This window comes from Penicillium cataractarum (genome assembly GCF_028827025.1).
Source record: "Penicillium cataractarum strain IBT 29864 chromosome Unknown utg000007l, whole genome shotgun sequence".
NCBI lineage: Eukaryota > Fungi > Ascomycota > Eurotiomycetes > Eurotiales > Aspergillaceae > Penicillium > Penicillium cataractarum.
Genome location: NW_026622743.1, coordinates 574,311 through 588,817, shown reverse-complemented (window position 1 = coordinate 588,817; position 14,507 = coordinate 574,311). Strand labels below are relative to the sequence as shown.

The window sequence follows — 14,507 nt, the reverse complement described above, 5'->3', positions numbered from 1 at the left end:
GGCAGCCCGTAGTTCGCCAACAGGACATATGATCGCATCGCGAGAGTCAGTGCCATGTAGAGAAACTCGACCTTCTCTCACATGATGCCGATGAAGACGAGGTGGGACATATACTCAACTGGCATGTCTCATAATTAGGAAACTGATCTTGTAGGCAGGCATGTGCTTATCTCCCAGGTCCCCAGGTCAAGCAAGGTCAAGGAGGCCGGCCACCTGGAAGTGTACGACTCAGGACCCAAATGGCCAATTTGGCTTGACGATGCCTTCCTGCTGGACTAAGCCCATCCGTCGCAGCATTAAAAACACCCTCAGAACCAGTATCATCATCGACAAGATCGCGTCTCGTATACTGGAGGTTGACCGGGCATAGACTGGTATCAGCATCGCTACCGACTGCGAGAAGTCTTTTGGCATAGTCTGCAATGCTCTCCCTATTGAAATTGTCAATTGTTCATCAACTGTTAGCCTGTATCATTCACGGCATAGTCAAGCAATGCAAAGTGAGCTCGACTGCAGGTGTCTGCGAGTCTCTCAGATTCGACGGGCAATCCACGACCGCCGTAGCCGACGAATGTATGTGTGCATGATGAGAATCCACCATTTTGCTGCACTTCATATCCAGGTATATCTCAAATGAATATTACGTGCACGTATCCCCGGAGACGGGGATTTAACGGCTTTGCCAAGCTACCACGACGGAAAACAAGCCAGCCCGTGCTACACGTTCGCGCATCAACGCAGAATGCCCAGTCGTATTCCTCCTCCCACAATAATCCCAGCGAGACACAAGGCCCTAGCGAAGAAAAATGTCTTGGAAGCTATGACCAACCCTTTCTTTTTTTTTTTTTCTCTTTGCTTTTTTCCACTAGGTATGTCTATTGTCTGCCAACAAGGCTTTTACACGGTACCGACCCAGCACGGACGCAGCCACGTCGGGTTATCAGACCACCAGTTGGGTGAGTGGTCTGTTTGTCATAGACCCGTATCTCAACAAAAAAGTCCCCGAGAACTCGAGTCCCTGTCATCCCTATTCGTATGTACTCCGTAGGGTCTACAACGGCTTCAATCAAACTAAACCCCAAATTCCCCATTCCCCCATTCCCCAGACCACGTTTTTCGCGGGATGCAAGGCAAATCCTCCGCATTTCCCACCCATAATGCCTGCATACGCTCACCGGAGTGAACATCTGGGGGGATCGGGGATGCCGGTCAGGCCGTCCGGTGCAAGATCCATGATTCTCCAGGAAAAAAAAATTAGATTTCGGTTCGAGGACGGAACCCCTCGGCAAAGGTTTCAACGGGGTTCCCGCTCGTCTCGGCCCAACCAGAGATTTCAGGGTGCCACCGGCCGGGTTTTGGCAGATTCTAGGCAGGGCTAGGGATATTGGCCGACCCCGATTTCCCCGGGTCCGGGATCAAGGTTCGGTGCTAACGCGAAGTTCTCACCGGGATGGGTTGTGTGTTGCTCGGCTAGGCCTGTCATATACGGAGGAAGGAGGGGCGCATGGGTTGCCGAAGATGGGCCCATGTATCGGGATGTGGCGAGAGAGAGAAAATGGTTGGGTTTGGTTGGTTGTTGGCGTGGGAGGAGCCACAGTTTGGAATATTGGGTTATGGAAGGTATGGAATCTTTGGAAGAGGGAATGTATGGGTGTGGCTTGACGAGCGGTAATTTGCACGATGGCAATACTGGAAATTATTTCCATTCTTTTGATTCTATTTATCGGTTTACTTTTGTGGGTTCTTGTGGAATTTTCTCTGGATAAATTGTGGGTTGAAGTTGGTGGTTTTTTGATGGCGAATGTCGTTTGATTTTGCCCTTGTCCATCAGGGTATTAGGGTTATTTTGAGTTGGGACGCCTGATTTTCTAGGGTCGAGCTAGGGTCTTAGGGTCTGCAATGCTACTGTGGCTTTGGGGGTGGTATATTGTTTCAACCGAGTAGGGTATAGAGTCATAGCGTATACGAGCAGTGGGAGACGAGGTAGCATTAGAATCTGTTAATACGAAGGATAGTAAGACTGACTTCTCGTCAATAATGTAGAAAGCTGACAGGACTACTGAGTGTACGGAATTTTCCAGGAATTAGTCTTTTCCACCGAAAGGCTTCGGCTAGTGGGGATCTTTCTCCGAGACTCTGGCCGCGCAAAAATGTTGACTGGCCCGACCATCACGGGCTATGACGGGCTCCCACGGTCGGTTCATCCAGCTCGGATCTGACATTCTTTTGGATGGTGAGATCGCCCCTGTCAACGCTCCCAAATCCGGCAGGAGGCCCTGACCATCGGACCTGACAGAGGATGCCAGGACTGGAAAGCTCCAAAGTTCCAACCTATTGTTCTCCTTTATCCCATCATATCATTCTCCTCGACTTCTATCCGATGATTCCGGCACATGGCGCCCCTCTTTCTTTCTCCCCTCCCACATTCTTCCAAACCTTCTCTACCTCCAAGCTCGCCAAGCTGGGGGGTGGCCACGGGCCAAGGGCCCTCTTTCAAGACCTTGTCCCGATATTAGCCCGAGCAAGAAACACGCCTTCAAACCTTCTCAGGATGATTGTCCCACATTGCCCAGGCTTGGCCCGTCCCAACTCGCTCACATTTACATTTGCCCAGAGTCAAAAAGGAGGGTCCCGTTTGCGGGGACCCCTTGCGACTGGACGCCACGTGATGCGCCAAGTTTCCCTGCGCGGAATGGCGGAGTGTGACTTTTTCTCTGTTTCCTTTCCCTTTCTATTTTCCCCACAATCGAATCCCCATTCCACCGGTTGAATTCGGTTTCTCCCGTTATGACTGGTTGGTTGGGCCGGGGTGGAAACCTCTTGTATAGAACTTCCTTCGCAGAAGGCTTCCACGCACGGGGCGCGGGTTTCCCGATGGAGACGAGGGTTTGCCTATGGCCCATGGCCCATGACCCGTTCAACTCACATACTAGCGGGATGACGAGTTGACTGGTTTCGTGACTTTCTCGTCTTCGTCGACTACCATTCCCAGGAGGAGGAGGCTTGAAGCAAGCAAGCCAACGCGGACGAAAGCGACCAATTACTGAAAGCGTCGTGCCAAGTCGTGCGGGGGGCACGGGCTCTGCCCTACCAAAGGGCCAATCTACAGAGTACGAAGACGGAGTTTGAGAGAACGGGCCACGTTCAGCGTCCACGATGCTACGACGATGGCACTACGACCCAGATTGGTTCATGTTTCGCGCGAACCGAGATTGTCCCACCATTCTAGACCTTCCAATCAGTTATTTTCGCCCCCCTCTCTCTGAAAAAAAAAATCCCAGAAGCGCCATCGGCCGTGACTATTGCCGCCCTCTTTTTTTCGCCTGGTGGTTGACCATTTCCGGCCTGGTGCTGGTGTTGATATAGCGGACATGGCCGAATATCTACTAGTCACCGGGTCGGCTCACGCGACTCGGCGAGAGAAACCACAGCTGAGCTACTTGTTGAAGGTACGGGTAACCGAGACCGAGACGGTGACTAATGCTTAGTTGGTGGACAGTGGACACTGACTCAGAATATTCCAGTATCTAAGTTTGGAAGATGGTATACAGCAGTCCACTCTATTGATCAGGCGTCGTGAAAAAAAAAAGCAGTAAAAAAGAAGCGCTACAGTAGAAATGGTGGCGCAGTCCGGTCACATGGTGGCAACCAATGAAAATAGATCGAGGCGGACCCCAGACCCCGAAAGAGACAGGGTCTCCGCAAGCCGAGGGATAGACCCGAGTATCTCATTGGTTTATCCCCTTCAACTGACCCTCGACTTTGTTCCCCTTTAGCTATGCCTCCATCCTTTTTCATCCTAGTGCTTGTACCAGAATCTCTGGTTCTCTAGCGTAGGGTCCCTCTCGACTAGTCCCGACTCTCCAATCACTCCGTTTCATTTCCTACAACCCACGGCTTCATCCGTGCAGACCTTTCCCCGGCTTTCTCATTCATTTCCATGGTTGTTTTCCCCGTGCCGCATGCCACGTTCATTTTTTTACTTCTCGATTTTTATGTTTCGGGGGTAGCGTGGTTTTCCCGCATTAGGCTTGATTCGATCTAGTAGGCCACTGGTTGGCCCCATCCAAGTCTCGCATTTTGCCGTGCTCGCTGGTTTTTTGTTTGGGAATTTAGTACAGTTCCAGACTTTCTCTCTCGTAGTTCCTAATTCCCTAATAGCAAACGGGCCAATCCCCGTGTAATCACCAGCCGACCAACCCATCGGCCGTGGCCGTGGACGCGAGCCGAGAGAGTGGCGGTCCGTCTGCTTAGTCTGGCACTGTAAGTAATATTTTTTATTTTTATTTTTTTTCCGCGGCTGACAATGTTGGACTAGATCGGCTTAGATGGTTTACAGAGACTTTTTTTTCTTTTTGCCCCCTGCTAATCGGGTCTGGGGATCTGGGGAGCCGGGGTGTTGGGGTGCTGTGACCGCGAGGATATAAACTTCCTTCTATTCCCCCCTCTCTCTGCTCGTTTTCTCTCTCATCCCTGTGATCCTCCTCCTCGACAACTCCTCCCCTTTCGACTTGGGACTTTTACTTTGACTCGGGTCACACCTTTATACCTCCTACTTCCTCTATCACTACTTCAGTGAAACATCGCCGCAATGCCTGGTGGTGCTGTTGTGTCCCCCGCGGGCAGCGTCGACGACCGTCGCGTCGAGGCCCCGGTTACTGTCAAGACCTACCTGATGTGCGCTTTTGCTGCCTTCGGTGGTATCTTCTTCGGTTATGATTCTGGTTATATCTCCGGTGTCCTTGGTATGGACTACTTCATTACTACTTTCGAGCACCTGGTAAGTAGTGGCAAGCTATCATTCTCACCCTCTCTCTCTCTGCTGTATACTGATCAATTCTCTAATAGGACCCCTCCCTGGCTACTACCAACCCCGACGCTTTCGTCGTTCCCTCCTGGAAGAAGTCTCTCATCGTCTCTATTCTCTCTGCTGGTACTTTCTTCGGTGCTCTGATCGCCGGTGACCTGGCTGACTGGTTCGGTCGTCGTACCACCGTCATTGCTGGCTGCTTCGTCTTCATCATTGGTGTTGTCCTCCAGACTGCTTCTTCCAGCCTTGGTCTCCTCGTTGCTGGTCGTCTGATTGCCGGTTTCGGTGTCGGTTTCGTTTCTGCCGTCATCATTCTGTACATGTCCGAGATTGCTCCCCGCAAGGTCCGTGGTGCTATCGTCTCTGGCTACCAGTTCTGCATCACCATCGGTCTCATGCTGGCCTCTTGCGTTGACTATGCCACCGAGAACCGCACCGACTCCGGCTCCTACCGTATCCCCATTGCTCTGCAGATGCTCTGGGCTCTCATCCTCGGAACTGGTCTCTTCTTCCTGCCCGAGTCCCCCCGTTTCTTCATCCGCAAGAACAACAAGGAGGCTGCCCGTGAGGCTCTCTCCCGCATCCGTGGCCAGGCTCCCGACTCCGAGTACATCGAGCTCGAGCTCAACGAGATCGAGGCCAACTACCAGTACGAGATGACTGTTATCCCCGACTCGGGCTACCTGGACAGCTGGATCAACTGCTTCCGCGGTAACATCTTCCACCCCAACTCCAACGTCCGCCGCACCGTCCTCGGTACCTCCCTCCAGATGATGCAGCAGTGGACTGGTGTCAACTTCGTCTTCTACTTCGGTACCACCTTCTTCAAGCAGCTCGGCACAATCCAGAACCCCTTCCTGCTCAGCATGATCACCACCATCGTCAACGTGCTCTCCACCCCCATCTCTTTCTACGCCATCGAGAAGGTCGGCCGTCGCCCCCTCCTCCTCTGGGGTGCCCTGGGCATGGTCATCTGCCAATTCCTCGTCGCTATCATTGGCGTCACCGACGGCGACAACCCGCACGCCGTCTCCGCCATGATCGCCTTCATCTGCATCTACATCTTCTTCTTCGCTAGCACCTGGGGTCCCGGTGCCTGGGTCGTCATCGGCGAGATCTTCCCCCTCCCCATCCGTTCCCGCGGTGTCGCCCTCTCCACCGCCTCCAACTGGCTGTGGAACTGCATCATCGCTGTCATCACCCCTTACATGGTCGACTCTGACCAGGGTAACCTCGGTGCTAAGGTCTTCTTCATCTGGGGCTCCCTCTGCACCTGCGCTTTCGTCTACACTTACTTCCTCATCCCCGAGACCAAGGGTCTTACCCTCGAGCAGGTCGACAAGATGATGGAGGAGACTACCCCCCGTACCTCCGCTGGCTGGAAGCCCCACTCCACCTTCGCCGAGGAGATGGGCGTCAACTACAACGACAAGGTCGTTGCCGAGCCTACCGTTGCTCAGGTCGAGGTCTAATCTTGCGGGACGTCTATTTGAGAGGACCCAAGCTTTTTTGCTTCAAAGTTTAAAAAAAATACATTGACGCAATGTGGAATATGCGAAAAGCTTGGCCCTCTCATACCGTTTCGCCGCGTGATTGTTGGATCGACCACGCCTTTCATACCTCTTTGCTTCGTGCAGGCTGGTCCGGTTGTTTAGCGAATACCAGGGGTGTTTATGCGTTTACGTGTTTATGCCGCTACTCTGTTACAGTTTAATGTGGATGTATCTCTATTAATTGAAATTTTTTTCAATCCTTTTTGAACTTTTTTCCGTTCATATATATAAGACTTGCAGATCTGACGTAGATTGTTGATTATTCAAAATCAACGAGCTGGTTGTATCTTCTTGAATAGCTTTCTTGGGGTATACGGGCTATGCCTGTAGCTTGTTCATACATTGTCTTTGCCAGTTATGTGGGTTGCTTTTTCTCTTGTATTCTTTATTTGCTTCAGAACAGAGGCGATGGAGAGCTGCTGCACAGGGAGTAGCCAAAATCCGTCCAAACCCCGAAAGGGGCCAAAACTGAGGAGAAACCATCTTCCGATGTGACAACCCCACGAGCCATCGTCAACTTACACCAGAGACACCACTTTCGAGTATCTCGAAGAATATTTCTTTTCTCAGATACACTCTTCCGTGGCCCAGACACCACTGAAAATCATCGTGCGGCTGCATAGAGTCAAACCCGCGGACATGGCCGACGACATCGAAACCAGCTTCCAAGCCGCCATTGATGCGGGGAACATCCACGGCGCAGTAATCTGCGCCACTGATGTGGACGGCCATTTCACCTATAACAAAACCCTTGGCGAACGCACCCTCCTATCTGGCGAGAAAAAACCACAACAGCTAGACGATGTCCTGTTCCTAGCATCAGCAACCAAACTCGTAGCCACCATCGCAGCACTACAATGCGTGGAGGACGGTCTGTTGACTCTGGACGGCGACCTCTCAACCGTCGCACCAGAACTAGCCAGTAAAAAGGTCATCACCGGGTTCACTGAAGATGGCGAAACACCCATTCTCGAGCCTGCGAAACGCCCTATCACCCTGGAAATGCTTCTCACGCATAGCTCCGGCCTGATCTACCACTTCATGAACCCCCACGTCGCCAAGTGGCGCGAGAAGTTCTCCGCCCCCGACGACGCAGGCCCTCGATCTGTAGAGGATCTTTTCTGTTATCCCCTCGGTTTCCAGCCAGGCGAAGGCTGGATGTACGGGCCCGGACTGGACTGGGCTGGGCGTATAGTCGAGCGTGTAACGGGACTCACACTCGGGGAACGTATCCAGCAACGCATCTTCGATCCACTCGGTATCAAAGACGGGCAATTCTATCCAGTGACCCGTGAGGACCTGCGCGCTCGCATGGTCGATCTAAACCCGGATGACCCCGAGGGTGTCGGGCGGGCCGTCCTCGGAGGAGGCGGTGATATGAATCTGCGAGGGCGCGGTGACTTTGGCGGTCATGGCCTTTACTTACCTGGGAATGACTACACGAAGATTCTGCGCTCGATCCTGGCGAATGATGGGAAACTGCTCAGGCCTGCTACTGTCGATGATATGTTCGAGCATCACCTGAGCCCCAGTGCGACGGAGAGTCACCAGGCTGCACTTGCTGGTCCTATGGGGAAGTTCTTCCGTGTCGGTGTAGAGCCTGGTATGAAGGCTGGTTATGGTTTGGGTGGGCTTCTTATGCGTCAGGATGTGGATGGTTGGTACGGTGATCGGACGCTGACTTGGGGTGGTGGTCTTACCTTTGCGTGGTTTATCGATCGGAAGAATGGTCTTTGTGGCATTGGTGCTGTCCAGGCTGCATTGCCCGTGGATGGTGAGTTGATTGCTGAGTTGAAGCAGGTCTTGCGGCGCGATATTTATCGCAAACGTGCTGCGTGGAGGGGACAGGATTAGTCTGTCTTTGCTAGCTCTATCTACTGTACCAATAGACCAAGCAAATGATAAATTTCCACTCGTCTTTACGAGAAAATTCACATATTTTTGGATGTTTCAACATCCGCCACATTGAAGAGAACCTAACAGTCCGATTATAATCCATAACTACTGTACTGGCATTTTTTTCTCCATGCCATTGGAAAGGATTCTGCATCCTCCTTTTTTCGAATTAAGGGACATTCTAAGCGACCCCCTTCGCCATCTGTTTCTCTCAATTTCAATTCTCGTACCAGAACCTTGCGCAGAGTCGACCGTGACTTGCAGGACCCTTTTAATCAATACAAAAATCCAATAATTCTCTCAAGTCTGATCGAAAAGGTTACTTTTATCATCCATGTTACGATGCGACGTCAGGGATAGTTAGGTCTCTACATTTACAAACTCAAACCCTTCAACTCGTTTTTCCGCCCACTCCGGGATCTCCGCGCAAGCCTCGCCAAGCCTTCGGGCGCGTCGAATAAAGATTTCTTGGCAAATATTTTCCACGACCGGCGCCACGGCGCCTGCGCCCACCAGTTTCACTCTTGTGTCATTGAAGACTTTCCTCCGGTCTTTTAGCTTGGCATAACAATGTAAACAACGTTCATCTCTCATGTTTCGCCGAGGCTCTCTGTCTCGTATATCGTGAGAATTCCCCGACGAAAGGAACGCCAAGAACGCGTACGTACGCCGAATACGTTGGACCCAAGACGCTATCAGGGACTGTTGACGCAATTTTTGTGCAGATAGCTATGCGGTAATGATCGACGAGTAGGCTGATGACCAGCCAATGCCCAATCTCTATTACCAACACACCCCTGGACGTTTGATGCCAGCCGTGACGAGTCCGCGACGGATGCAGGGCCAAATCAGGGACCCCCTGGGCGTCGCGGCCTGCATCGGACTCCCATGCCCCCATGCGTATTGTCCACATGTCTCTCCACCTACCACATCAGCTAGCTGGGTCAATATGGGCCACATTTGATCCCCCAAGCTCTGTACCGTAGGTGGACAACGAAAGAGTAGTGCAGAGTCGCATCATTTAGCGCCTCGTCATCAGCGCAGATCACCCCGACATTCCTCCACTTACCGGAATTTATTATCTACATATGGCTCCGCTCAGCCCTCATCCTTAATTCCTCGCGTGGAGCATATGCTCCGCATGACTCGTCTACACATTCTTGGCGACATATCCAGGCCTTAGCATCGTCTAGGCCCGGAGTGCAAGGAACGGGTATTAATCCATGCGCCAAGTCCCGAAACCCAATTAACATCCATATTATGCATCACCTTAAACCACACCCGGTCGTCTTGCTCCTGCGGAGAGGCGGTGGTTGCTCCGCTGCGGGTCTGGTGTGGCTCCGAAGGGTTTCGACTTGTTGCTGGATGAGAAACGGGGGAGATCTGATTTGCGGAACTTGAACTATGCTTCTCCATTGACTTTGTCAGCGGCGCGATTCAGCCCGAGGAAGGGTGCGATTGAGGCAACCTTAATGCTTTCTGAGCTATTTCGATACTATTCGGTGGAGTATGGCCTATGTATGCTCTATCCATGAGAAGCCGTGACGATGTGATATAAAGGCACGAGGTTGTCGCCGTGAGAATGGATTCAAATCAACAGAACAACATTCTCTTCTTTTCTATCTACATTCCAATCTTTACAAAATTTCAGCTTTGAGGAGCTTGATCTAACAGCCATGGTTCATCTCGCCTCTACCATTACCGCCGGCCTCATCGGTCTGGCCTCGATTGCTGCCGCTCATCCTGGTCACGACCACAAGGCCGAAGCTGCCGAGCGCCGTCAGTTCCTGCGCAATGCTCCTATTCAATCGCGCAGCCTGGCCCAGTGTGCCTCCAAGCTGAAGGCCCGCGGTCTTGAGGCCAAGAATGTTGCTCGTCGTCAAAACGCCGTCAAGCAAATCCGCCGCCGCCGTGGTCTGAACACTGGTGAATTCTTCTCGAGAAGCACAGATATCAGACGGGAAAGATATCTATTTTGATCATTGGATGTTGACTATTTGCCGTAGATGCCCATTTCCTCAAGGCTCGTGATCTGGATACCCTCCTGAACACCTCTCACGCCTCGAATTTGACCGGTGTCACCCCCTCCACCGATGCTTCTGTCCTGTTCGGCTCTGAGGCTACCTGCATTCTGGCTCCCGATGTCACTCAGGGCCCTTACTGTGAGTAAACATCGAGTGGCATTTCGATTGGCATAGCTAATAGATATCAGACGTGAGCGGCGAACTCATCCGCGAGAACATCGTTGATGACCAGGAGGGTGTTGCTCTGTACATGGACATCCAGCTCATCGACACCAACACCTGTGACCCCCTGCCTGATGTCTACATGGACCTCTGGCACTGCAATTCCACTGTGAGTTTTGGGACTTTAGTATTACGCAGTATAAAGCGCAACGTTATTCTGACTTTCCTATGATAGGGTGTCTACTCCGGTGTCCAGGCCAGCGGTAACGGTGACTCTTCCGATGCTACCAACCTCGACGCTACCTTCCTGCGCGGAATCCAGCCCAGCAATGACGATGGCGTTGTCCAGTTCGAGTCCATCTTCCCCGGTCACTACACTGGCCGTGCCACCCACATTCACGGTATGTATCCATAGGAAAAAGCAGCCTTGTCCCCCATTATTTCAAAAACATTACATTCTAACAACAAATCCTACAGTCCTGACACACCCAGCCAACGAGACCACCGTCCTCCAGAACAACACCATCAGCGGCCTATACTCCTCCAAGACCTCCCACGTCGGCCAACTCTTCTTCGACCAGGACCTAATCACCAAGGTCGAGAAGACTTCACCATACTCAACCAACACCCAGGACCTGACCACCAACGCCGAAGACAGCATTCTGTCCGAGGAGGCTGACACCATCGATCCCTTCATGGAGTACGTTCTGCTGGGCGACGACGTCTCGGATGGTATCTTTGCTTGGATCTCTGTTGGTGTCGATAGCACCGAGGACAGTGATGTCACTCCTGCTGCGTACTACACTGAGCAGGGTGGTGTTGAGAATGAGAGCTCTGGTATGGGCGGTGGCAGTGGTGGCAGTGGTTCTCCTCCCGGTGCCTCTGCTTCTGGACCTGGTGGTAGCCGTCCTACCTCTGCCTAGATGGTAAGATGGCCAATCGAGCGTGTGCTTACTAGGACCGCTAGTTGAGATTTAGGTGCGAGCTAAGATGGCGTTAGGACGAAGATTGCTACTCGTGGAGCAATACTGGTCTCACTGTCAAAATAGGCTCAGCGTCTTTATCGTTTTTGGTAACTTGTTTCTCTACTTTTCATTCTTTTGCCGCGCGGGCTTATGCCTTCGGTCATTGTTGTACTCTCTTGTTGAGATGTTGATCTATTGTATTTACTATCTGATATACATGAACTGGTTTTCATCCGAAAAATTCTCGTTTCATTCCAAAGAAGGGTTGGGATTTATAACTCATGCCAAGCAATAATAATGATGGATATAATGCGATACAATCAGCTAGGTGTTTATCCTTGCCTACTGAAGCGTGCGCAGTTGTAGAGAAACGGGGAGTGGATACCCACTCGGCATTACGGCACGAAAGAGTCCAACCAGGTTATATCTCCATATCATCGTCGGAAAACTGATCCTCAGACGGTTGATACGATCCTTCCTCCGAAGGCGCACGCGCCTGGTATCCCAACTGCCCCGTGCTCGGTCCCGGAGTGGATGCCGCGGATGGAGTTTCGGATGGAATATGAATTGGTGCCATACCTGCAGGTCTGATACCTGCTTGTGATGGTCGAAACGAGGGTTGGCCTGGAGATCGGGTCGATGCGAAGTTACGCGACAGATTGGAGTTTTGATTCGGAAACTGGTATTGCATGTGTGTTCTAACAGGTTGTTGAGTTGGTGTTTGCAAGGCATGTTGAACTGGTTGTTGAGCGAGCTGCGGGAGTGGTCGCTGCCCTGCTGGCAAGGGTGCCTGGGTTGCTGGCCTAACGGGTGGTCGGTACGGTTGGGAATATGGTTGAGCAGAAGGTTGACTTGGTGGCATAGACGATTGTGGAACGGATGTTGGAGTTGATGATTGAATCTGCGGCTGGGCAGGTGGCGGTGCAGAGATTTGAACAGCTGCCTCGGCTGATAACTGAGTAGGCGTTTGATTAGGTGTTTGGTTTTGCTGCTGGAGGAATTGATTCCGGACCTTTCGGTCTAGGATTTTCTCCATTGTTTCCAAGTACAGGATGTCGTTCGCAGTAGTTGTAGGCTGATTGAGCATGTAACGAATGGCTGTCTGAATGCCCGCAATAGCATCTGCCGGGGCAGGGATCAGTTCATACGGTGGTAGCGGGTTAACCGATTCATCAAGAATGAATGTGTCTACGTTCGGGTTCTGTCGGAGCGCCTCGTCCATGGTGCCGGCGAAGTCCTCCTCCGCGGGATTCAGCCATTCTTCAAGACGCCTTGTAGAGGTACCACTCTGGTTATAACGGATAACCTTGTCGTAGAGCTCGGTCATATCCGGAGGCTTTGGCGCGGTGAGATAGTCGGCTCGCGGCTCGACGAGATGGCTTTTGCGGAACGCCTTGTAGATTGTCGCATTCGCAACATCGTGTCGCCAGTTTCTAGTGATCCAGCACAGGGTATGATAAAGGCTGATCATTTCCATCGGGCTTGAGCCGGAGTCAAAGCTTGTCGCCATATACCCAAGCCATTGCTTGCGGTAATGAGTTTTGAGCTGCTGGGTGATTCCGAGTCGCAAGGGCTGGTACGAATTTGGGCTTTTCTCGGGGAAGCATTGGACGTGCACGTTGCCTGGAGGAGGTGTAGTCTCCAGTGCGGCTTGGTGGGCAGGTTTATCATCCAGGAGCAGGACAACTCGCCTCGAGCCGACGTGATGATAAAACATGGTCAGCCATTCTGACATTATTTGAACATCCACCCAAGCTTGTTGATTATGGCGCCATTGACAATCCATAGCTTTGAGATTGACACCGCGAAGAGCCCCAGGCATCTCCTTATGTCCAATCACCCAGAGCGGAATTCTATCAGACCCGGTGGCATTGGTACACACCATCAAGCAGATATGGGCTCGATCCTTTTTGAGTTCATTTGGCCCGCTAGGCAGTGTGTCAAAGGGGGCTTTGCGCCAAAGCAAACCAGTCTCGTCTATATTGTAAACATTTTCTTCTTTAAACTCTCCCGCTAGAGTGCGCAGTGCCTGCAGCTCCTTACGCTGGTTTCGAGGCGGAGCTGGGAGAACGCCATCCTGTTGACCCTTGGATAGACTGGCTTCAAATCGCTTCCTGAATTTCGCCAGCCAACCGTGGCTGAATGCCGGTGGAGCGCGGTTAGCATATTCTGTGATTTGAGGCCAAATCTCGCGGGCCTTGTTGAAGATGGCGTCACCAGTGGATAATTCACCAGTTTCACGGGCCCTTTTCAACCATTCGAATAATCGCGCCTCCAAGATAGGCCATTGCGGGGGTTGCTGTCGGAAAGAGCCCGTTGCTGGACCCGTGTCGAGATACTCGTACTTTGAAGACAATATCACGGAGACACTGGACTGGGGGAGGCGTCGACCAAAAGTCCGTTGAAACCAGGCCACGCTAGCTGCGTGTGTCGGACGAGACCCTTGCGACCGACACCAGGCGCGCAGAGCCTTCTTCTGATCTTCAGGAATGCCCGCACGGGATGTGGTGCGGGCAGATTGTGGAGTGTTATCACTCATGTTTCACGGTTATCACCAAGACGCAATGAGCAATGCCACAGGTGTGGGGCCTGACAGAGAAAGCCAGTGTTTTCTCGATTGTAGGATAATTGGGGGTTGGAAAAAGGTAGAATTGGACAAGCGGGTCGCAGCTGACCAATGCCAGGCGGGACCGAGTAGGCGGTATCACTGGAGGATATTACTGCCGTTAGAAGGAACCGACACAGCGACCTATTCATGTTATGCTATTATCATCCTAGTAGTGGCGTCATTATCTTCAAAATAACCTTACTGAAAGATCAATTGTCTTTGTTTTATATGAAATTTTAAGTTTTATAGCAAGGAGCTTCATCGTCTATTAGAGTCAGTAACTCCGTTATTAGAATTTGGAATCAGTCCGATCTAATTCTATTCTTTTGAAGAACACGATCTTAAAAATGAAGTTTTTCTTTTCTCCTTTACAGCTCTGTGAATTTTTATATCAATTATCAAAGAGGTCCAATAAAAAGAAGTAACACTATGATCTGGATAAGGGAAACTCAACTTTGGCGTAAATTTCTCCTAGCTTATCAACAATCT

At 51.6% G+C, this 14,507-nt stretch overlaps 5 protein-coding genes across 5 annotated transcripts; 3 read left to right on the top strand and 2 right to left on the bottom strand.

Moving 5' to 3' along the window:
- Positions 1 to 196: 196 nt before the first annotated feature.
- On the bottom strand, positions 197 to 484 carry N7496_007849 (uncharacterized protein; the record flags this gene model as incomplete). The annotated part of the gene is made up of 2 exons (XM_056700768.1): positions 197 to 431; positions 480 to 484. 2 exons carry the CDS (start codon positions 482 to 484, stop codon positions 197 to 199), a joined length of 240 nt encoding a protein of 79 aa, XP_056552831.1.
- Positions 485 to 4,591: 4,107 nt separating this feature from the next.
- On the top strand, positions 4,592 to 6,282 carry N7496_007848 (sugar porter family MFS transporter; the record flags this gene model as incomplete). Its single annotated transcript, XM_056700767.1, has 2 exons — positions 4,592 to 4,780; positions 4,849 to 6,282. The coding sequence occupies 2 exons, from the start codon at positions 4,592 to 4,594 to the stop codon at positions 6,280 to 6,282; spliced, it is 1,623 nt and encodes a 540-aa protein (XP_056552830.1).
- Positions 6,283 to 7,002: 720 nt separating this feature from the next.
- On the top strand, positions 7,003 to 8,217 carry N7496_007847 (serine hydrolase domain-containing protein; the record flags this gene model as incomplete). Its single annotated transcript, XM_056700766.1, has 1 exon — positions 7,003 to 8,217. One exon carries the CDS (start codon positions 7,003 to 7,005, stop codon positions 8,215 to 8,217), a length of 1,215 nt encoding a protein of 404 aa, XP_056552829.1.
- Positions 8,218 to 9,935: 1,718 nt separating this feature from the next.
- Positions 9,936 to 11,368, top strand: N7496_007846 (intradiol ring-cleavage dioxygenase; the record flags this gene model as incomplete). The annotated part of the gene is made up of 5 exons (XM_056700765.1): positions 9,936 to 10,185; positions 10,266 to 10,421; positions 10,472 to 10,614; positions 10,681 to 10,846; positions 10,923 to 11,368. 5 exons carry the CDS (start codon positions 9,936 to 9,938, stop codon positions 11,366 to 11,368), a joined length of 1,161 nt encoding a protein of 386 aa, XP_056552828.1.
- Positions 11,369 to 11,831: 463 nt separating this feature from the next.
- N7496_007845 (uncharacterized protein) lies at positions 11,832 to 13,949 on the bottom strand (the record flags this gene model as incomplete). Its single annotated transcript, XM_056700764.1, has 1 exon — positions 11,832 to 13,949. The coding sequence occupies one exon, from the start codon at positions 13,947 to 13,949 to the stop codon at positions 11,832 to 11,834; it is 2,118 nt and encodes a 705-aa protein (XP_056552827.1).
- Positions 13,950 to 14,507: the final 558 nt, after the last annotated feature.